This window comes from Rhipicephalus sanguineus, unplaced genomic scaffold, assembly GCF_013339695.2.
Source record: "Rhipicephalus sanguineus isolate Rsan-2018 unplaced genomic scaffold, BIME_Rsan_1.4 Seq1236, whole genome shotgun sequence".
Classification (NCBI taxonomy): domain Eukaryota; kingdom Metazoa; phylum Arthropoda; class Arachnida; order Ixodida; family Ixodidae; genus Rhipicephalus; species Rhipicephalus sanguineus.
Window position 1 is genome coordinate 1 of NW_023614540.1, and position 21,795 is coordinate 21,795.

General features: G+C 44.5%; 2 protein-coding genes and 1 long non-coding RNA gene across 4 annotated transcripts in view; 1 reads left to right on the forward strand and 2 right to left on the reverse strand.

Moving 5' to 3' along the window:
- Nucleotides 1–6,903: 6,903 nt before the first annotated feature.
- Nucleotides 6,904–8,112, reverse strand: LOC125756552 (uncharacterized). The gene is made up of 3 exons (XR_007414590.1): nucleotides 7,550–8,112; nucleotides 7,328–7,469; nucleotides 6,904–6,957 (listed from the first exon to the last, which is right to left on the reverse strand). It is a non-coding gene; the product is annotated as an uncharacterized LOC125756552 (long non-coding RNA).
- A 1,158-nt stretch (nucleotides 8,113–9,270) lies between these two features.
- Nucleotides 9,271–19,230, forward strand: LOC119376493 (INO80 complex subunit B). The gene is made up of 2 exons (XM_037646301.2): nucleotides 9,271–9,875; nucleotides 18,803–19,230. The coding sequence occupies exons 1-2, from the start codon at nucleotides 9,447–9,449 to the stop codon at nucleotides 19,211–19,213; spliced, it is 840 nt and encodes a 279-aa protein (XP_037502229.1). The 5' UTR covers nucleotides 9,271–9,446; the 3' UTR covers nucleotides 19,214–19,230.
- Nucleotides 19,231–20,665: 1,435 nt separating this feature from the next.
- Nucleotides 20,666–21,795, reverse strand: part of LOC119376495 (ankyrin repeat domain-containing protein 16-like) — a 71,534-nt gene continuing 70,404 nt past the window's right edge. For both annotated transcript variants that reach the window (XR_007414591.1, XM_049411426.1), the window contains one exon: nucleotides 20,666–20,761. Coding sequence is in view for 1 of the 2 variants with exons in the window: in XM_049411426.1 (XP_049267383.1) it covers nucleotides 20,755–20,761 (7 nt within the window). In the remaining variant the exon portion in view is untranslated. The remainder of the gene's footprint in view (nucleotides 20,762–21,795) is intronic.

Here is a 21,795-nt window from a genome sequence, read left to right on the forward strand (position 1 = left end):
AAACAAGCTGTTGTTTAGAGCGAAGAATTCTTTTTATGCTAAGCACATCTTATGCGGTAATAAATTTTTTGATGAAGAGCAAGGGCAAGCAAGACTCAAGAGACGAATACACCACATCATCAATATGCTGCATGTGCACGTGTGCTGTTTTGCATTTCGGTCTTTCCTATAGAGTTGCCTGGTAGCTGTTTCGATGCCATCACCTTTTTCACTGCTCTTTGATATCATAATTCCATATGTCACTGGGCTTATACTTATTGATAGCTTTAATAGCTAAGCAAATTTTATTTATCTATGCCCACCCACTTATCTGTTGTTGTTTCTTTATCCAGTCTTTTGTGGTTCAAGAGATGTTGCTTACTTCTTGCATTGATGCTTTACCTCCAACTTCGACTACAGATTCAGAAATCGGTCTAGTTGTGGTTTCCTCTATGTCTTTTGTTTCTTCTTGTTCTAAGGTGTCATATTTGTTTTCTAGCGGAATTCTAAAGTATTCTGTTTTTTTCCTGGCTATACCTGGGTTGGCCTGTGCATTAGTGGTTATTTTTTTTGTGTGTGTTCTTCAAACTGGGGGCAAGGATTGCACTCACTAGCCTATGATCGCTGTATTTTACATCTCTATACGCTGTAGCTATCAGATGAATGAGATCACTAAGACATTTAAACACTTTTTTTTTTCAACGATCAAGTGACTGGGACAAACTACCACCAGTCCACAAAGAGAATGAGAACTATGAATCTTGAACTGTAATACACCTGTATGGTTCCATGTCGTACATTTGTTTATGATGTTGGTGCATGTGAATGATATGTTTTTATTGATCATTGTTTATTCTTATTGTGTATTGGTTAGCCTTGTGCTTCATGTGTTTATTAAACCAACTATTTTTTTCTATGTTCATTACTTATTTACACACACACAACACACATGCACACACATCCACATATACTTAACAGAATGGCTGATTGGGTGAGTTGGTAATTCATGATACTTGAAATATGAGGGCGTTACTACACAGGAACTTAAGTATCATATATAACTACTTCTGTTCATTTGCCCTGCTGTTCTGGGCTCAAGGCCTGCAGCATCCTGCTAACAGATAAAACAAAACTTCTACTCCATTTTGTGATGTGTTTATATCTGCTTACCTATTGTGAAGCAAGTTTTTACGAACTCACTGGAAAGGTAAAGAGCATGCTTGATACTGGCTATTGGGTGTGTGCCCAATTCTTGCAGATTTATATGTTGCGTTCCCCAAAGCAACTCTGCCTACGCAAAGCCCCAAACCTTGCTTGTGCTTGTCTGTAATGTCGTTTGGGTTTTTCAGTACTCCCTGCAAGTCTGCATGGGCAACTTTTGCGTTACACTAATATGAAAAATATAAAACTCCTAGTTGAGCATGTGGTGACAGCATCATGGTGTCAAATAATTTGCAATACCGGTGCCACTTGTCCATTAAAATTTGTGCATGCTAATAAATGCATTAAAAAGTTTGATCATGCAGGGTGGTCATTTCAACACCTGCGGTAGGGCAAGTGATTTATAACTTTTACAAACCTTTACGAGTCGTGTGTGGCATGCCGCATGACATTCAGAGTTTTTTCGCACTTTTCCTTATTTCTTATTATTTTTTTTTTTTTGCATTGCGCATAAAAAAAATGGGACGAGCCAGTGAATTTTCATCCTTCCTGAATCTTTGACCGTAAGCTGCATTAAAATCGAATAATTTGCAGGAAAACTACAGCCCAATGAAACAGGTCAGTTCTAAAAGAATGACCATGCACATTTGAATACATGTCTAGCTGGCATGATTTCACTGCCACGGCAATAGCAGCTTTGCTGGATGCATTAGGCAGCGTTTTGAGAATATGACACCGGTTTCCTCACTCAGCCTTTTCAGACAAGCGGTGAAAAACATAATACCGGTGTCACACAACCCCTTTCGATCACAATCGGGCCTGATCCACATCGAATTTCTTGATCATGATTGGTGGGTCTTTTACTCAAGCTGATGAAGGCGGCCATCGCTGTTCATAAATTTAATACCCATAGGGCTCAAACGCGATGTAAAGGCGGTGTCTAGCGTTACTCCCAGACGTAACGATTAACAGTTGCTAAAGTAACGTCCAGGGTGTCGCTCACGGAGCGCACTTGACTCTCACTTCGCCAGCATACGTGGATTGTCACTCGGGGAGACAGTATCGCTGAGCCCGCAGCGCATTCACTATGAACACGCGTCCCGGACTATCTCGAAGCGTTCGATGGGTGTAAAAACTGGAACGGACGGAAAGTAAACACACCTCGGCCGCAGATCACCATCCGCGCGCGCACAAACTTCGTTCGTAGACAAGTACACGCGCCATCAACAAGCAGCTGAGTGGCTGGGTCTCTTAGGGATAAACAGAGTACCCAGACGTAGAGGGATTTTCGAGGACCAAGCGGACGAAAAGTCTCCAGATCTCAAGTTACCCGGATGGAGTCTGTGAGAAAAGAAACGCTCGTTCGTATTCGTAGACAAGTTTAAGTTTAACCATGAGTTTAACACGCGCCATCAACAAGCAGCCGAGTGGCTGGGTCTCTTAGGGATAAACAGTTGCCTAGGTAGTACCCAGACGTAGAGGGATTTTCGAGGACCAAGCGGACGAAAAGTCTCCAGATCTCAAGTTACCCGCGGCCGTATAATGTACTTTTATTCCGTGTTCCGTATTCCGTTTTCCCTGTTACGTCACGCTTGAGGCACCGCCCACGGCGGAAGCCGCGACGTTTTTCGAATTTGGCCAATAAAAAGCGCTCGTAGCCGCCCATAGCTTGTTGAGCAAGACAAGTGCGGCAGTTGGCGTTTTTTACGTAGGAATTCTGGGGAAATCCCTAGTATTTTGTAGGTATTTTCGGGGGGAAAATCTATGGGCTTTAGTGACTTTTGGCTGAGGGCCGCAAAGGGGCCGTATAACTCTTTTATTTCGTCCGCGAGCGTGTGACAAAAGAACAATTGTACGTAAATGAAATAAATTTGTTTTATGAGCTTCTGGTGCTAAGGTTAATGAAGCGTATTGCGAAGTAAACGCAAAACAAACCTATTTTGAGAGTCGTAGCCACATGGGTGTTGCTTTTGCATCCAATCCAAGTCGCTTAAGGCGGCCGTTGCGAGAAAAACAGCTGATCGTCTCTGCGAGCCGTGTTTTCTGTTCTGTCACCTATAATGCTGCGAAAAGAATGTGATCGCGACTACCGGGGAGTATTTTCGTCGCAGAGGAATATCGGAAGCTGCGAAGAACAAGGAAAACATGGAATTCTAGCCGCAAGGTGAGTAAACAATGCTGTTACCGCGTTATGTTTACTTTGCTTTGGTTCTTACAGGTAGCGAAAAAAAAAATCGTTATGAACTGGGGAAGCCTGTATTTCTATCGTCTGATATCTAGTAAGCTTCACCTTTTGATTTCGTGAACGATAGTGCGTGAGCGAGCGTAGTTACAGCGTACATGGACGTGCACATTCAGTTTTTTCCCCTGTGCATTTTACGTACATTTCTGATGAATCGAACTTGCACAGAAGAAACTTGTTGCGTAAAACATTTGTGTTAACATGCACACCACGGTGTTTCATTTGTGATGATATAACGAATAGATTTGATAAGTATAATTGTTGTAGCCTGCAAAGAACTGTATGATATATGCTGCATTGGTTTACCGCGTTGCGGCGAGAACTCTGAAAAAAAAAGGGGGGGGGGGAGCTTACGGAGCCACCTCTCAGGCTATTCCAGCAGCGGCGGGCCTGTTTTTGGTGTGTGTGTGGCTAGAAGTGCTACGAGTGTTTCGCCAAGTTCCGAGGTTTTTTTGCCACGTAAAGGAGGCTCAAGTGTGAAGACTTAACGATGCTACATTGGAGTGCTTGTACCGAGGTTAAGAAGAAGCGGAGTCAATTCAGGGTCACATTTTCATGGAACAAAAATAAGTTCCATGAACCAACACTTCCAAAAAAACCAACACTTCAAATCTATTTGAGTTCTTGTGGTTGGGCCCTGGTTTAAACGTATAACAAAAAACGGTTGGATTTTTTCTCCAGCTCAATGACAAATGCCTTGTCATCGCTGACTATCCGAATCAAACCGATGGAGCATTAGTTTGGTATCCTGTGTGTTCTTGCATTAAGTGGCCTGTAATACATTGTGAATTTCTCTAGCTGCAGCATCCCGAGCTGGTCGATGGAGTGAGGGGCATGCGTTCGGCTACCCAATGCATCGCAGGCACCCTCTAACATCTCCTGGCTGCCATTGGGCCTGGAGTTCCCCAGTCTTCACTGCTGCTGTAGCCACCTTGTCGGCCATGAACATTAAGACTTTATTTCCGTTTTAACATGTCTTCATTTTTGTGTTCTTTGTTTCATGTTTCTTTACTTGCGTGTCATCTTTTTGGTGTGACAAGTGTAGTGCATAAGTGTTTTTAAATCGATACTCCACTTTCTTGTGGTAGTGTGAGCACGTCTTCACAAGTTGCTTTGACATGTGATCGTCAGCCTTCTGAAATGATGCACACAACACATATCATGTGGCGTCATTTCATGCGGCAAGCCTGTAAGCATAGCCTTTCCCTCCAGTGAAACTCACAGTGCAAGATTTTGTGGCAGTGCTTGCTCTCATAAGTTTTTTGACATGTGCTAGTGAGCTATCTGAAATGAATTGAAGACCATGCTTGACTGTACACCAAAAGACTGTAGTTTCATGATGTCACTTGAAGTTGAAATGTATATGACACAAGTGTTTTTACAAGTTGCACTAAAGGATGATATGCCTGTTTGCCACTCACAGGAGGTGCTTTTACACTGAGCAAAATAATCACACAGGCTACTATCTGTGTCCTTTTTGAAACTGCAGTTGACTTTTGCGTGGGTCACAGCTATCAATCCTTTTGCAAAGTTATGTCCTCGAAAACCAAACATATACTTTTTTTGCAAACAAATTAGGCCAGTTACATTGCAACATACATTTTACATTTATGTAATGTTGACGCTATATCTGTAAGAAAAAACTTTGCTATTGCCTATTCAGGAAAGCATCCCGTCAATTGCACAGGCGTGTTTTGCACACTGTATACATTGCTTTGTCTTGCTGCTTCATGTAATACCATTGTTATGTAACTGTCCTTTCTTATAAACATTGACAAACCACCATCTTGTGAGGGGTACTATACTACTCTGTAATATATCTGAAATGCATAGCTGTGCACACAATTGCCCACGTACCTTGTGATTCGTATACTGTGCACATTTCGTGTGTCCCTCTTTTTTTTTTCATGCGGTAGGATGGGACGCAGCAATAAACAGAGACAACATGTGCCGAACTTAAACCAAAATTTGAGGTTCGCAGACATGGTTACAGTATTGGTCCCTGCCACACACGACCACAAAGGTGCTCCTTGAAACGCATATAACGCTTTTAGCAACGTAATATGTCCATAGTAGAAAGGCATGCTGATGTTATCTATATTTGCATTATAGTAGTCATTAATTACCCATGCAGTACAATGTCACACTGTGCTTCCTTCAGCATGATGTTTCTTGTAACTTGTGCATGTAATAAATGTCAGTAATGCTTTAAAAACATGACACCACAGTTTCACAATGTACGTTTATTTACAGAAAGTATGTGCCGTCTTTGCATTGGTGTGAACACGAATAAATTCTTTTTTTTTACAAGCTTCTGTCTTGAAGAGACTGCTTACATATTCTTTCACATTACTTCTTCATTCACAAATGAGCACACTTCTGAATGAGAAAAGGTACTTGAAATGCCAGACGATCTGTTTCAACATCAGTTGGCCCTTTCAAAAGGAACAGTGTGGTGGATGTGCAACAAATGAGCACAGTGCCCGCAAGTTGTGCGTGAAGTAAAAGGCAAGCCCTGTGTTGTTATACACGAAGTGAGGAGACAAAAGACTTGGTGTGCACTCCCAGTCATAGAGCAGATAACGGTCACAGTGTTCGTGATTAGAAGATGGTCAGCAGTAACAAAAACAATAACAAACCCTTGCTTTCCAGAGAATTGGCTATAGCACTCAGCTGCCGAGTACAGTGCGTTATATTGACAGTTGCTAAATGAAAAGTTCCTATCTACGGCCATATAAAAATGACCCAGTCACGTGTAGTCAAGTTCTGCGAAAGACCTGGTCATACAGCATATGATGAAACCCAGCAGCGATTTATTATTACCAGGAAATTTAACTTCGAAACGTTTTCTTCTACTTGTTAGGTAACATCTTAGCAGGTAAGAAGTCGCGCTGCTGAACTTCATTCAGCACATGGGTCGGTTCCTGCTGACAGCGAACACATCTCCATGAGGGTAACATGCAGGATCACTGCTGTACTTGCATTGAGATTCACGTTAAAGAGCCACAGGTGGTCAAGATAAATTCAGTCCTCCACTGCAGTGTGGCTCACACTCGTATCATGGTTTTGGCACGGAAAACCACATATATTATTGTTACTTCTTAGGCACATGTTTCTCACTGAAATGACACTTGCCTAGTGCTGTTGTCAGTGGTGCAGTTAGCCAAATAGCGGATTACCACTGCGGACAGCTTGTCCAGGAATACATGAGGAGCGTGATGACCTTCCTTGTCTAAGCAGTGGTTCGGGGTCATCCCTGACAACACTGCCATGCTCACTATTGGAATCATCGCTCGCTGAAATCATGAACATTTCTGTCACCTTCTGCAATGTAAAGGCAAGTGCAACACTGCACATGCTGCAGCAATGTGAGATGCACATTCTGATTCTTAATGGAGGGTACAACTGCACTGCTGAACGCAGCGGAAGCAGCTTTTCAAACGCCCAGCACAACACTTCATTACAGACTGCATTGCAGCATGTGCGGTGTAGCACTTGCCTTTTAACACCGTTTCAGAGAGGACAGCCTCGGAGAGGTGTCAGGAGCCATGGTCCTGGTTTGTAGCCTCTGTCACCTGCACAAATACAAGTGGTGTGCTGTAAATACTGCTTCAATGTAAGAGATCCACAAGGCTGAGCCACACAAAGAGAGCAATGATAGCATCATCTACACGATCTAATGCTATACACCTCACCAGTCTGACTTACCCGTACTACGCGAAGCATGACTACTACAAATGGGCTGTTATGACAATGTGAGTCATTTGTCGATATTATGGAGCGGATAACCAATAGCTGCAAGCTGACACACATGCAGTGAGCGACATCTGTCAGTTGTCACAGTTACCAAGTATCTGGAGCTAATCAAACAGGGCATTAACCATAGCGCGAGCAAATATTCTGTTAGCTCAAACTGTGAATATCCCAACTTTTTGTTCTGCTCACCTAGAAGCCAGAAGGTACGGCCGCGGCAATCCGGGCCCCTTCGATGCGCTCACGCAGCCGCGTTGTCCGCCAGACGTGGGCGTCGTAGTCTGATCCCAGACTCAGTGGTTCACGGCAGGATTCCGATGTCTGCGTCGCAGATCTGACGAAAGCATGAACCACTGTGAGCCACATTTCGCTACGCGGACATGCGCTCGAAAGGATGGGAAGACCGATACTTACTAGCATGACGATGTGGGCATAATGTCCTTTGCGGGGATAAAATGCCGCCTTGTGATGGTCACCCTTCGGTGCAATGATGACGGCAACGCATCCGATGACGCCGGCAGCCGTAGGAAACATTCAAGGCCGCCTTTTCATCCGGCGTCCACGGGAAGTGAACCCACTTGTTACGGATCCCGGCGTGCACGATTACCTCCGCCACAACATCGCACACAGTCTGCTCACCGCAGCTTGCATGTATCCTCGCTTCCAAACGAGGCTTGAAAGCTGCCACTCGCGAAAAACCGAAGGCCGCACAACACCCACAGGCTGCACCGACAGCGAAGTCGGTCGCGCCGTCGCGCGCCTTCCTCGGCCACTTCGTCGCACAACCGCCGCACCTTCCTTTCTTCGGGCGAAAGTGACGGCGAACTCTTTCATCGACTGGCATGTCGAACGCGTCGTCGGGCGCTCACGGCGCCCACGGTGCTGCCGAGCCGCCGAGCGATCGCCGCCAACAACACGAAAAAGCTCGCCGGCACCGCCATGTTTGCTATTCCGTCGAAACGGGGCCACTCGCAGATTGTTCCGCGCTTGGACGGAACCGATTCCGTATATTTTAGCATAATGAGCGCGTACTCGTCATTTTGACGTCAACAAAATTTGGGCTTCCGACACGTCACTTGAGTGACAGGTGAAACGACCAATCACGGGGCGCTAATGGCGGCCAAAAATATGTTATTTCGGCAGAGTAAAAAGCTGGGCTTGGTGTTCCCTGACTACTGTGCGATGGAGTTAGGAGAGGCTAGGATAGACGCACATCTTCATTATCTTTGTTTATTGCTAGCGTGCATGCTTGTTGTTGACATCCGACCGTCAATTCGTACGTGTTGCATATCGTGCTTTAATTGTGGTGTTAATTCTAATGCGGCCGGACTGCTCGCACTGAGCTTACAAGAGTGCCCCTATATACCTCTAGGCCGCACACCTTGATTTAACAGCACTAACATTGTTTCATTTCGTTGTTGCTGCAAGTATAAATTCTGAGTGAACAAAGCAGTACAAAAGCGTGCACTGTCGGCGCAGAGCATTACGACGTTCGGCGACGAGTATGGCGAGTACGAACAAGGTTCTGTCTTCGGGAGAAGAAGCGGCGCGGCGGGAAATATGATGGGAATTCGCTAGAGCGTATGGGCCCAACGATGACGGGCCGACCCCGAGTTTCGAGTGAGAGAGGCGTGTCGCCGCAACTGCACGACAAAACTCGTCGGGAAGAGACGTCGGCCGCCCAGCAACGAAGGGAATCCGATCCTGGCTTGCGAGTGGCCAAAGCAGGAGCTCACGGACCGTTTAGCGGCGTCATATTATCATCGCTGTATCGACAGCTAAAATAGTACTTAGTAAAAAACGCACCCCAAAGCCAAGGAAAAGGCACCATCCGCAGTTTCATCAGTCTTCGCGACGCAAAGTCAGTGAAGCTGTGCTAAATTTTACCCTTGAATGTTGCATTTGTGCGCTGTGACGTGCAGCTCATGCAGTTACTGCTTCATCGCAATGCCCACTGAATGCGTTGTAATACCAAAGGAAACATGGCACTGCCGCAGAACCCAACGACGGTCGGAGTGCCGCCGCGGCCGCGTCTTCGTCGCCTAGGCAACCGCGACCGCCGCAGCTCTGTGTACCACGTGACTTTTTTAACACGCGGCCGAAATACTCTCCCCTAGAGGTCACTATAGTCGCTCTAGGTCATTATAGTCGCTCGCTCGCTGGCACCCCTCCTAAATGGTTGGTCCGGATCCCATGAGTTACCTCCCGGTAATGTTCAGTTGTCAGTAAAAAAAAAAAAAAAAGTCCTAAATGGTTGTATGAGTGTTCTGTGAGAGTACGGTCCCTAGTGAGAGTCCGTCGAGAGTCCGCAATGATGCCGAAGAAAAGAGAGGCAGTAAAGGCTGAGAATGACGTGCTCGGCCAGCTACCACCACACAAGCGGCACAAGAAGCACAAGCATAAGAAGCACAAACGTAAGCGCGGCGGCACGGAGGAAGAAGCGCTTTCGCCACCTGCAAGCCCGCAAAGCGGAGATGGAGGCAAGCCTGCGTTGAAGCTGAAAATCAAGATCGGTGGCCAGCAAGCTCTGGAGAAGAACGTGACTCGGTCGGACGAGCCAAGCAGCCACAGTGATGACGAAGAAGAGGCCTGGCTCGAGGCCCTGGAGTCTGGCCGCCTCGAAGAAGTAGACGACGAGCTCCGCAAGATGAAGGACCCCACACTGATGACGGCGCGGCAGCGAGCGCTCCTCGAAAGCAAGTCAAAGGACAAAGATGAAGACGGCCCCGCCGCCGTTCAGGTAATGCAAATATTATGTCGTACCGCTTTTTGAACGCTATTTTTAACTGATTGTCTGGTAGATATGCCAAGACAGTCATAGCGACTGATGCTTCACAAAGTGAATAAAAATGTGGAATTGGGATTTTTTTTCTCCTACTCTACATTGGTCGTTTTCTCTTCGCCTTCCAGATGTTTGTAGCAGAATTTTTAGCGATCCTTCTAGCTCTCTGTAAATTATCATTTCTGCAGTAATTTTGACAGATTCGCTATCGGTATGTACCTCCCTCACTGCAAAAGAGGACTTGCATGTTTTGTGTGCATTAAAATCATTAGTTCCCTCATATAAATTTGATTAAATTGGTTTGGGTTCCAGGACATAAGGGCCTATTTCTGAATGAAATGGCAGATGCGCTAGCAAAGACATCTTTTAATGGCCCGTTTATTCATATATTGCCAGCATCCAAATTCATTAGAAGTGCTAGATTGAGGAGGAAATTGATGTTGGATGAATTTTCTGCGCCGTCATAACATCAGAATTTCAGCACTTCAGTCATCATTGGAATAGTAAACTATGTCAAATGCGAGCAATTGAAGTTGCAGTCACTAGACTACATTGTCAGGCTCCATATCTAAATTTTTATTTACACAGAGATTGCTTCCCCTAATTGTTGTTTTTGCAGAGTACATCAGACAACAGCGCATTATCTCATTTCCAGGTATAGACACTCTTACCTTGCGCAAAATTACTTTAGGTGCCGTCTTCCGACTCCTTGGATTAGATTTAAACGCACCAAATGAACTTTGTTCTGACCCCTGGATACAGTGATGGGAATGTTGCCGATGCCTTGCAGGAGTTTCTTAAAGGTTCAAAGGGATTTAGGTTATAGAATCAATCTTTACGTCTGTTTTTTTTTTTTACTTTTCCAAATTGCTTTATTTTTGGTTCGAATTCTTCGCTTCATTACTTATATTTGTACTATCCTATTGTTCTATTCTTAACATTTTCAATTTTTGTTTCATTTTTACTTCTTTCATCTTAAATAGACAAAATTTAACCTGTAATTTAAGAATTGCCTTTTAAAACTACCCGGTACTTGGCCAATCCCCCAGCGTGGGTGTGTGCCAGCTTCAAGGTTCTACTCTACTCTATTCAGCCCAGTGGACCTCTTCAGTCACGTGCTCTGCTCAACGTTGAAGGGTTGCTAGAGCAGTGCTTACATTTGAGCTGATGAGTATGCTGAGCCAAGATACAAGGAGTGTGGACAGGGTGTGCCTACACTGTAGACCACATTGATAATGACTCTTACTGCATTCATATGACGACACTCACCAGGCATGCATGTGGTTCACTGTGGCTTCATGTTTAAGACTAGACATTGACATAACATGATGGTTACTCCTTTATTGCCTGGCAGGAAGGGAAATGTAGTGCACTAGGAATGGCACAATATGATCATTCAACATGTGGTTTATTTGAAACATATGTTAAAATGCTCAGTTGGGCACTGATTATGTAAGCACGGTGTCCTTTTTTTCTGTCAGAAAAATAGCTATTTTTTATTGTTACCTCATTGAGCCCATGGTTTTTCTTGAACACGAAATGTTGCTCACACATGCACTACCTAAACAAGCTACACTCAACTAGACCACTCACTTTACACATTAAAGAACACTCTCACGCATTGATATTTACAATAAAGCCCTCAATGCTGCTAAGAAACCAACAAGACTGCCGCCATGGCTTTATATTGCGCAGCTTCGAATTTTTCACAAACCATCTAAAGGAAGAAACCCCACCAGAGCACATAATGCAATAATTCCATGCTCTTCAGGGTAAAGGCTACACATAATTTTACACGGATAGCTCAGAAACAAACAAACAAGAAGAAAGAACCACATGGGTATTGATTCGGATTGTTGCAGAGGAACATAGAGTAAATCAGTGTATTTCCATTTTCACAGCTGAAGTTTATGTCTTATGAGATGCACTACAGGAAATCATCACTCGCCAACAAACAAAAAAAAGCAATCATATCTGCTGACTCATTAGGTGCATTAAAAGCTGTGCATTTCAAACCTGAGTGAAATTTTACTGGGTAATATTTTAAACATAATTTTAAATAGCGAGGGTATGTCTATCTTTGGGCGAGTTGGTGGATAGCTTAATAAAATATTTACCGAGACAAGCAAGAAAACAAGAGGATAGGGACTTTAGCTAGTTTATTGTCCTCACATCACTCAAATATATGCAACTTCAGGTTAGTCGCTTCTTGCTTAAGCACCTTGGTTACCTTGATGACCCGTTTGCCACAGAAAATTCAGCCGCGGATTTTTGAGCAGTAGAAGTGGTTTTGGGGTATGCCTTCAGTATCGATGTCGAGAATTTCTTTTATTCAGTGCCTCACGATTAACTTCTTCCCTGTGTTAGAGAATGTATTGATGGCAATGGTAGCGCTGACTTTATCAGCTCTTGTGGTTTATCAATTCATAATTTCTTGTCTGCTCGAATTTTACTTGAGTAGCACATTTATTTCTTTTAATGACTGTGTACAGCACAAAGGCATTTCTATTGGTTCATGTGTAGTTCCTGTACTATGCAACATCCTTCTCTCATCTAATTGACCAGGCACTTGCTAGAAACCTCGACTCGGATCTTTGTCCTAAAGTTTTTAGATACGTTGAGGATTTTCTTGCATTTCTAAACACCCCTAACTCTTTGACCGCTTGTGACGATGTAAAGAATGTTTTATCAGTTTTTATACAGCATGGTAAAGACTTGACATTTACACATGAGCTACCTCAAGACAATGATTTGCAGTTTTTAGACATCAACCTGTCATTAAATGCTACACATTCGTGCTGGATGTACAGCCACCATGCACATAAGGACCTCTTGCCTTATGAATCTGCACACGTCGAAAAACCGTGAAAAGAGGCCATTGCGACAATGTGTCTCCGGTCCGCATTGTTAAGTCGAGCGAGCACACCATGGACGACAGTTTTCAGGTGCATATTTCAGGCTGGTTGCAGCCGGCTTCCCTTCGGCGGTCTTAACCAGTGTGTCCGAATCTCTGCTCCGGAAGCTTAAAGGATGCAGCAGGCAGCCTGAGGCTGTGCAGAAAAAAGAAACCACTAGTTCTGCCTTACATGCACAACATTGCCCACAATTTGCAAAAAGTTGCAAACAGGCATGACATTCCAGTGTTCTTCTCGGCACCCAACAAGCTCTGAAGCTTTGTGCCCGCATATCTTCGCAAAAACCCAAGCTTTCATGCAAAAAAAACCACGCCTGGCCAGTTCTGCATTGCATGGTGGGCATTTACAAAATTCTGTTGAGCTGTGGCAAGTTGTACATACAGGCCAAACAGGCCGCTGTGTTAAAGGCCAACTCCGGCGATTTTTTGGCCATGCCAAAGTAATGGTGATTTTATGTTCCCGAGACGTTCCTGTTACGGGCCCGATAGCAGAAATACTCGGCATATTGGAGAACAATTTTAAATAAGCAAAAAAGCGCGACACCGAAACCGAAACCCAACCAAGTGTACTGTCTACGTATGACGTAGACGTTGTTACGAACGAACCGGAAGTCGTGCAAGGCATGACGATCACGCCGGCACGGAGTATGAAACTGTGACAGCCGGGACGACCAGCGAAGCACTTGCCAAACCAACGCTGTCTGTCGCCTTGTGCACAGCAGACGCTCGCTGTAGCGGCCGAAGTTAGCGGTACCCTCGGCTGCGTCACTTCCGCCGCCTTCCCAATACTGACGTCACAGACGCAATGTTGCCAATAATTGTGTGAAGCCAGGAGGGGCGTTTGCAGACAATCTTAAAATTTATTTGCAAACAATCTGCGCATGTCTCAAGCCTGTAATTTGGCTTAAATGATGGAAACGTGCAAAGGAACGTACCCAGTGAATTTCATTGAGATCCATCGACCTTGAAAAATCGCCGGAGTTGGCCTTTAATGATCGCCTTAGGGAGCATATATTGTCACTTAAGAATGGGGTGGGTTCACACCTGCCGTTCCATTGTGCTTCATGCGGCTGTGCACCACTGTTCGGAGAAACTCGTGTGATAGGACGAGCAGGGAGACGTTAGCACATGAAGTGCTTGAGGCATACAGAAAGGGGATGAATGCGTCTGTCCCTTCGATATCTCTGTACAAGAATGAATTTTTAGATAGCGCTGTGCGATAGGTTTCTTTTAGGGGCGAAGCACCTTAAGACCTCACAATGTCCGTCCGTCCGCCGTAGTCAACAGTCGAAGCACAGGTGCAAACAGCTGTGCATAAAGTCTACAGAGCGCGCATAGCGCGCATATGGTTTAAAAATAGACCGTACTCGGGGCGGCGCTGCTCGAAAGCTACTCAAAACAAGCGCATCGATTAACAGGTGACAACATGTGCAAAACTGTCTACAGAGCGCGCGTAGCGCACACATGGTCCCAAAATAGACCGTTCTCGGGCACAGCGCCGCACGACCTCGTCTTTGAGGCTAGATCCGATTGAAGAACCATTGGCTCTAAATTTCACAGACCACAAAGCAGTAATAATGAAGGGAAAATGGAATCCACAACTGAACACGACATACGAGTTATGACCAATAAACACATTGTATATAACTGTACACACGCGTTGTCACTCATTACACGTTGCGAGTGGGCAGTGTCACGGGAGATTCACGGTTACTGAACGGTCCCCCGTGCTTCGCCCATTCAGCATTCACTTCGTGGATATGCGTGGATTTTTTTATTGTGCTACAGGGGCCCCCTCTTTGTGTGCATATATATTTAGGGGATGTGAGGAAAATAAACTAGTTGAAAGTCTGGCGCCCTCTTGTTTTCTTGCTTGTCTCAGTTGCGCCACAAATATTTTATAAAGTATGTCTGTCTGTTCCTGCTGGATCCCAAGCCATTGGAATACCAGGCAATGAAAAGGCACGTGAATGTACTTCTTTGGCAGCACAGAAAGTAGTTACAAAAATAAATATTCTTAAACAAGACAGCCCCTGAACAATTCGTCTGGCTTTATTATCACAATGGCACCAACAGCGGGACTGTTGCTGCCATTTTGACAAGTAATAAGCTCCATATGGTGAAGCTTGTACTCCGCTAATAGAAGATGTGCTGTGTTCTAGGACACTCTAGTGCTGTCACCAAGAACAGTTTACAGGCTCTCGGATGCACGCTGATTGCGAAGTGGTGACATCAAGTTCTTCATTCAGTGCGGGTGATTCAAACTGAGAAGCAGCACCAGCGATTTTCAGTAACTCTTTTCAATGCAGAAAAATTAGTTTATTGGCATGCAGAAAGCGTGATGTACTGCAGTGGAGGTTAAAGGAGTGGTGACAGAAAATTTGTGAACCTCTGTTTTTTGCTCTTAATCAATGGCTACTTACTCGATAATAGCGGCAACGAACTCATTGCCCCAGCGCGAGACGAATGTTTAATTATATGCTCGTATGTTACGACCGGAGGCAGTTTCGATTTCGAAGAGCACTCGGCAGCCCCGTGACGTAGATGGTCTACTTGGTAAACAAGACCGCAAGAACGAGTGACGTCACTGGCCAGCTTCTGCTATGTTGTCAGTGCTGCTGTTTCGTTTGCTGTGTTGAGCAGGTGTTGAGCGTTGCGAGTGCTTGTTTCCTCGATTGTCAAACTACGTTGCTCATCTAGTGCGGCGATGGACGAAAGAGCTGGCAGGAGTGTAAAAATCAGTAAGAAATGCTCGATTCACTTTGCGAATCTCGGCGGTAGCTGCGATTTTGTTCTTGTAGTCGTTGTCCAACTGAAACGACGTTTTCCGCCAGGCTTGGAGTAGCCGCAGCATTAGACGTGCTGAAACATGTTCGCTCCGATCGTTCGTAACGTAGCAGGATGAGAAGTAGGACGAAGGAAGCATTGAATCACAACATGGCACTCTGTAACAGTGTTTATATGCGTAACATGCAATGACGTGATGTACGCTTTACTGACTCGTATTTATATCAGGCAACGCCGCGTTCTCAAGGCATACCAATCCCACGTACGCACGTCGGAGGGTCGAAGCAGTTATCTGTCCACTACGCAATATGACCCCGGCAGCAGAGAGCTTTAGTTCGTCTGTAGACTTCCTATCGTTTGCGGGTACATGGTTACCGGAGCTGTTGACGGCTGCAGCAGCAGGCAGCAACTGCGTACAACTGCGGAGCCCATAGCGACATCTTGTGGCGTTTTGTCCAACTACAATAATTTTTTTTCGATTTTTTCCGTCGCGTTCTAGTTCTTGTCGGGAAAAAAAGCAATGAGAATACTGTGAGTTGCTAATTATCTCACTGCAAATGCTTTACATAGAATCAGTAAGCGGGTAAGACGCTGTGATGTTATATTGTAGGTCTCTGGTTAGGCTACGCATCATGAGGTGTCGCTACCAGCGTTGTCGGTCTCGTACACGCCTCCGGTAACCCGGCCAGAACTCGTGACGTACGTGGTATCCACTCGGTGACCTCATCGTCTTTTGCTTCTATTTCCGATCCGGCACTTTCACGAACTTCAGAACTCAATTAAAATACCTTTTAGGCTGTATTTGTGGCTGATATTGTACAGATGCCACCTATATGCACCCTTTAGTGTGATTCAACAGTCGAATTGTGTCCGAATTTTTGTGTCACCACTCCTTTAAGAATCAGTCTCTTAACACAGTTGAAACTCAATTTAAAGAAGTCATTACTGCGCTTGAATTATTTCGTTAAATCAAGAATTTTGTAAGATCTAGAACGATTTTTCGGTCCTTTGTGATCTAAAATTGCGACGTAGTGACACCCGAAAGCTACCACGGCATTGTTTCTGCCGGCAACCTACACCTGTGGGTCTGAAAAGTCCGTGAGGGGCGGTTCAGGCATAGGGTGTCAGGGCGACGGTGGCCACGTAGGTGGTCATGTGATATGCGATGTCGCGGATGCCTTGATTGTGCGAGCAGATGGCTGTCGCATAAGCCATAATTAACAAAACAACCACTGCTACCTCCAGTACCATCTGGTATGTAAGAGCCCTCTTGACTGCCTAGTCCAATGTTCGGTGCATGGGTATGGCGCCTAGCTTCATTAAAATAAAGCTAGGGCCATAACTATGGCACCCAGATGTTTTAACATGATCGCTTTAGAGCACACGTTAAAAGAAAAAACTCATATTGGTCAAAATTAAGAGTAAATCACTGCTCTTTCGGCCAGTTATTTCAGGAAAAAATATGTTAAGTCGGGTTTGATGGCCAAATTAGTTCGTTGACTGGGGTTGATGACAACACTGAAGCCTATGAGTATTTGCTGGAGAAATGGAAATTTCTTAGTTCGATTGGGCACTTTGTAAAATCAGGTTTCGTTAGAGTTTTAACTCTATTTTCTTTGTGTCCATTTAATATTAAATATTACTATTTATAAGATGCTTAAATGATGCTTTAAACTGCAGGAGTCATTCAGAATATTTTGCCTTCTGCTCCGAAAACACCAATAGCTGCTCCAAACTAGCATTTCTTGTGCACTAAAAACAGTTATGGCTGCTTCATAATAACATTTTTCCAAAAAGCAAAATGTTGCTTCCATCACAGGTTTCAAGATCATGTCCCTGCACGTCTGTGGATGTATAGAAGCTACATTAAATATATAAGTTTTGTTTGCCTCCTAACCATGGTATTTCTAACTTGAATAGAATGATGCAGTTATAGTACTAAAGAGCACCATGCAGAGCAAGGGCGCAGTTGAAGCACAAACTAATGTGAATAGGGCTATTCTAGTTGACGCATAGCAGGCAGGAAAAGTGAACCCTCCTGATGATGTCACCAGATGGCTGATTGGGCCATTACATGCCACCTATATGAACCTTTCAGCGCTTTGGCAACACAACTGTTGTGAGAAATAAAAAATTGGCAAAGCTTGCACTAAGCCACGCAAGGCTTGAAACAGTAAAACTGGATGATTCTGCATACTAATCTGGTTGCTTCTAGGTTGTTTCTAGGCCTTAGCTAGGCGATGCAGCTTGTTTATGGGTTGCTTCTAGGTCGTTGCTAGGCTTTAGCTAGGTGATGCTACGTTGTTTCTACGTTGATTCTCAGCGCAGAGAGGTTCAAGTTAAACCACAGTCACGGACACGACACTTATGTCCAAACTCCAGAGACAGAAACTCGCGCTGAAACCAAGCGTTCGCACCTGTCATAGACCTACGGGCACGTCATCGTTGGCGGAGGCCTTCCATCGCTTCAGAGTCTTCTAGCAGCCGCCTTTGCCTTTCCCGTTACCTAGTATTCTCTCCTTGTACTCACTCGGGGCTTTGGCTCGCCGCTGTCGCTTTGCAGCCATTTGTTGTTGGGCTAACGTTTCCTTCTCCATTTTTAATGGACCATTGGCAAGTAGTAGGATTTACACAATTTCTGTGGCACATACACATTCATGAAGATGATAGTTTTATTTGCTTTTTTCATTTTTAGTGGACCAGTGGTGAGTAGTGAGATTTACCTCATTTCTGTGGCACATGCCCGTTGATGGTGATAGCTTTTGGTTCGTCGGACAAAAAACGATTTGATAAACAGCTCCGCTGTTAAAAAGCACACGCTTGTCATGGTGATTCTGAAAAGTGGGCTGACAACTATACTTGTGCTGTATATTTGAAATATACTTGCAGCAACATAGGTGGTGATACACTGTAATAAAAAGGAAGGATTGCGCAAAGATGCGCAGGTGTCATCGTCACTGTCAATGGTCCTTTAGCGTAGGGAACTGCAGACAAAGTTCTGTGCTTTCCGTGGAGCCTCTGTTATACATGTGCACAGCCTGCAGTCGGCCTGATACTTGCAACCAGTGTAGCCTGTATGCTTTTTAGAGTATATGCAGAGAAAGGTGAACTTCAAAATACTGATGCAATAACCCCACTGTAGCATGTTGGACAATGGCTGCAGACATGCAAATGTACATTGCAGGTCGAGCCCATTAAGGAGATGACAGAGGAAATGATCCAGCGCAGAATGCAGCGTGCCAAAAAACGAAAGCAGCAGGCTGAAGAAAAGAAAGAGAAAGACAAGAAGCAGACTATTGAACGGCTGCTCAAAAAGTCAGAGTCTCGGCTTCGTGCCTGCAAGAAGCCAGCTAAGAAGGCAGACACACCTAAAGTATCACTGCTGCGGAGCAGTGAAGCTGGAACGCTGCTAATGTTTCCTCCTGGCCTTCCGTTCCCACTTCCACCTGCTGTGGCTCCCTGCGAGTACCCAAAGAGAGCGCTGTGCAGCATCAAAGGCTGCCTGAACCCCAAAAAGTACTCCTGCTCCAAAACAGGCGTGTCTCTCTGCAGCCTAGAATGCTATAAGGCAAACATGCTGCAGATGTGTGTATGAGGTGTCGTCCAAAATAAGCATTTTTATTGTTTCCCCATATCATGAGGCTTCAAGAGTCGACAACAGCCATTGTGGTTGTTACTTTCTTTGCCAGGTCATATTCTGGCCAAGAATAACACTGTTAGAGATTTAAAAAGGTAAGGAAGTTCTAGACACAGTATTTACTGTGGTTCCATGTAATACTAAATTTTAAAAAAAAGTGTGGAAGTCAATGATAACTGCAAAAAATGCAAATTAATAGCCTAACACTTTTAGAAGGCTGTTCACTATTAAAGGAACGACATGCTTAAAAGCAGGAGTCTGTTGCACCGAAGACATTTGGGTAGTGTCTGTTTAATTGCACAATTCTGTAGAGAACAGAACCATAACTAGGAAGATGCTTCAGTAGCTGTCGTAGAGGAAGGAGAGGACGGCATTCTTCTCAAACACTCCATCGTAGCATCTAAACCTGCTTGTGCCCCAAAGATCTATTACCCTAAAACAGTTTTGATGATTTTGTACAAACACATTGGGCTGGTGAAGCAAGCCCTCAGAATCAATTTCAGACTGATTTAAGTTCCTGCTTCAACTGTGTAATTTATTACAAGACATTAAACATGTCAATCGCTAAAGATAGCAGCAGCTCAGCCCAACAACTTTTCAATTGCTCATGCCCTTTCTATAAAGCATTGTTCCATGTTACGTAGCACCAGCGACCGATCTGACTGGATATGTCCAATTTATGCCACTAAACCTCAGGGGGCTGCGAGTGTCGTCTGCCTGTGTTACAATGTGCTGTGTATTGATGTGAGCTGCACGAGAGTGCTTATCTTGAGGTTTTTTTTTACTCAAACACTATGAATTGCCCTAGTCGAGTTGTATGCCGCAAATGTAGTGATTGGTGCTGCAGTGGTCGGGCTCTCGCTGTCCGGTCAACGCCAGGATTCACATATCTGTGGCTGTAACTTTATCCTTGAAGACTCAACCATATTGCTTAAGTTTACACTAACCGATGGTCGTTCTCAAATACTGTTTTTTGTCCGCATGCCTTTGCAAATAGTCGCCGTTCAGGAGAATAAAATAAGATCAGCCGGTAGTGTGTTGGCACCTGGCGGAGCAGATCTCAACCACTCCACGCGCTTCGTCTCTGTTGCCCAACGGCATGCGCTGCGAAGCACACTCGACAGAGTTCAACTTGTCGAGTGCGCTACGGTCGCCAGTGATGGTTTCGTGAGTTGAGGCAACGCAGTGGCAAGAAGGAGGGTATAACTATAATTACCCGTAGCTGCTTTGATACACAGTGCGTCACTTAATTTGTGGTGCGAATGATTTGATGATGACGTAGCTTAGACGCTGACAACATTTCAAAAACCGTTTCAGGGCCTCTTAAAGGCAACACATGCTGTCAGCCTGGGGATGTTTCAAAGCAAACAGGTGTATATAAGAGGTGTGTTCCCAAGGATGAACATGCTGTTGTTGGAAAGAAGCATTTTTATTGTTGCTCCATGTTGTGATGCTGCAAGAGTCTACAGCAGGTGTTGTGGCCATTATTCTTTGCCAGGTCATATGCTGTAGCAGAGAAGAATTAACAATGCTGTTAGAAACTTGCGAGACAAGGCAAGTGCCAGATAGAGTTCATTATGGTACACTGAGTGTTCTACATAATATAAACAAAGCCTTTTAATTGTGCAGAAATTGACAATAACTGTTGATGTATGCAAGTAATAGCCAAAAACTTTTCGAAGTCTATTCATTTTATTAAAAGGAACGATTTGCTCAAAGGCAAGTATTTGTTGCACTGAAGACATTTAGGTAGTCTCTGTCTAATTGCACGATTCTGTGAAGAAAGTTAACATCTGTAGCAGTGAGGGAGCCCTCTCCTGCACTTTCCACACGTTATAAAAGCGTTTCACAAATAACTTTTTAAAAACCTTAAAGGAAATTGGCAACTTGGCTGTCCCGCCCCGAAGATTTTCTTTTTCTTCTAAGCTCTTCGATGTTTCATCATTATTTCTCAAGTGGCGTCAAATTCTATGTTTATTGGTCATCTTCAGGGAGCAATTTCCCACTGCTGCTGTTTCTTAATCCGGTACATTCACTGGCTGAGGCTAAGACAAACATGAGCATATGCCATGCCTTCCTTTTTTTTTTTTACACGAGTCCTACCGTTCCATTCCTGTGAACTTGCCAGTATGTAGAGACGATGTTACGTAAGACACGTGGGCGCCGCCACCTTGGGCTGTTAAACTAATGTTTTCTTGTTGTTGTATCTCAGGACTTGATTGATAAGATCAGGAAACGTTGAATGCACCAAGCCAACCGTTTCATGCATATACGTCCACCACAGTACTATTCATTTGATTGTTAAAGATACAAAATGGAAAGGTTAACAGCCCAATACGGTGGCACCGAAACCCGTGCGTAAAATAGTCTATATAGCATTAAAACATGCATAAACCAAAGCTTAAGACCATAGGGTTCGCGTCTACTGTTTGCAGGAGAAGCAGTCTACGAGGCGAAACGTGGTATAGATTGTGCAGCGTGAAGGCGAACATTGCAATGTTCGCTAGACTAGTTTTCCAAATGACAGCAGTAGACAAGGA

What these genes read in the sequence shown, in the direction of transcription:
- LOC119376493 (XM_037646301.2), top strand. Translation starts at nt 9,447, where the DNA reads ATGATGCCGAAGAAAAGAGAGGCAGTAAAGGCTGAGAATGACGTGCTC. An exon ending in ACGGCCCCGCCGCCGTTCAG is followed by an intron (nt 9,876 to 18,802) that starts GTAATGCAAATA and finishes TGTACATTGCAG; the next exon opens with GTCGAGCCCATTAAGGAGAT.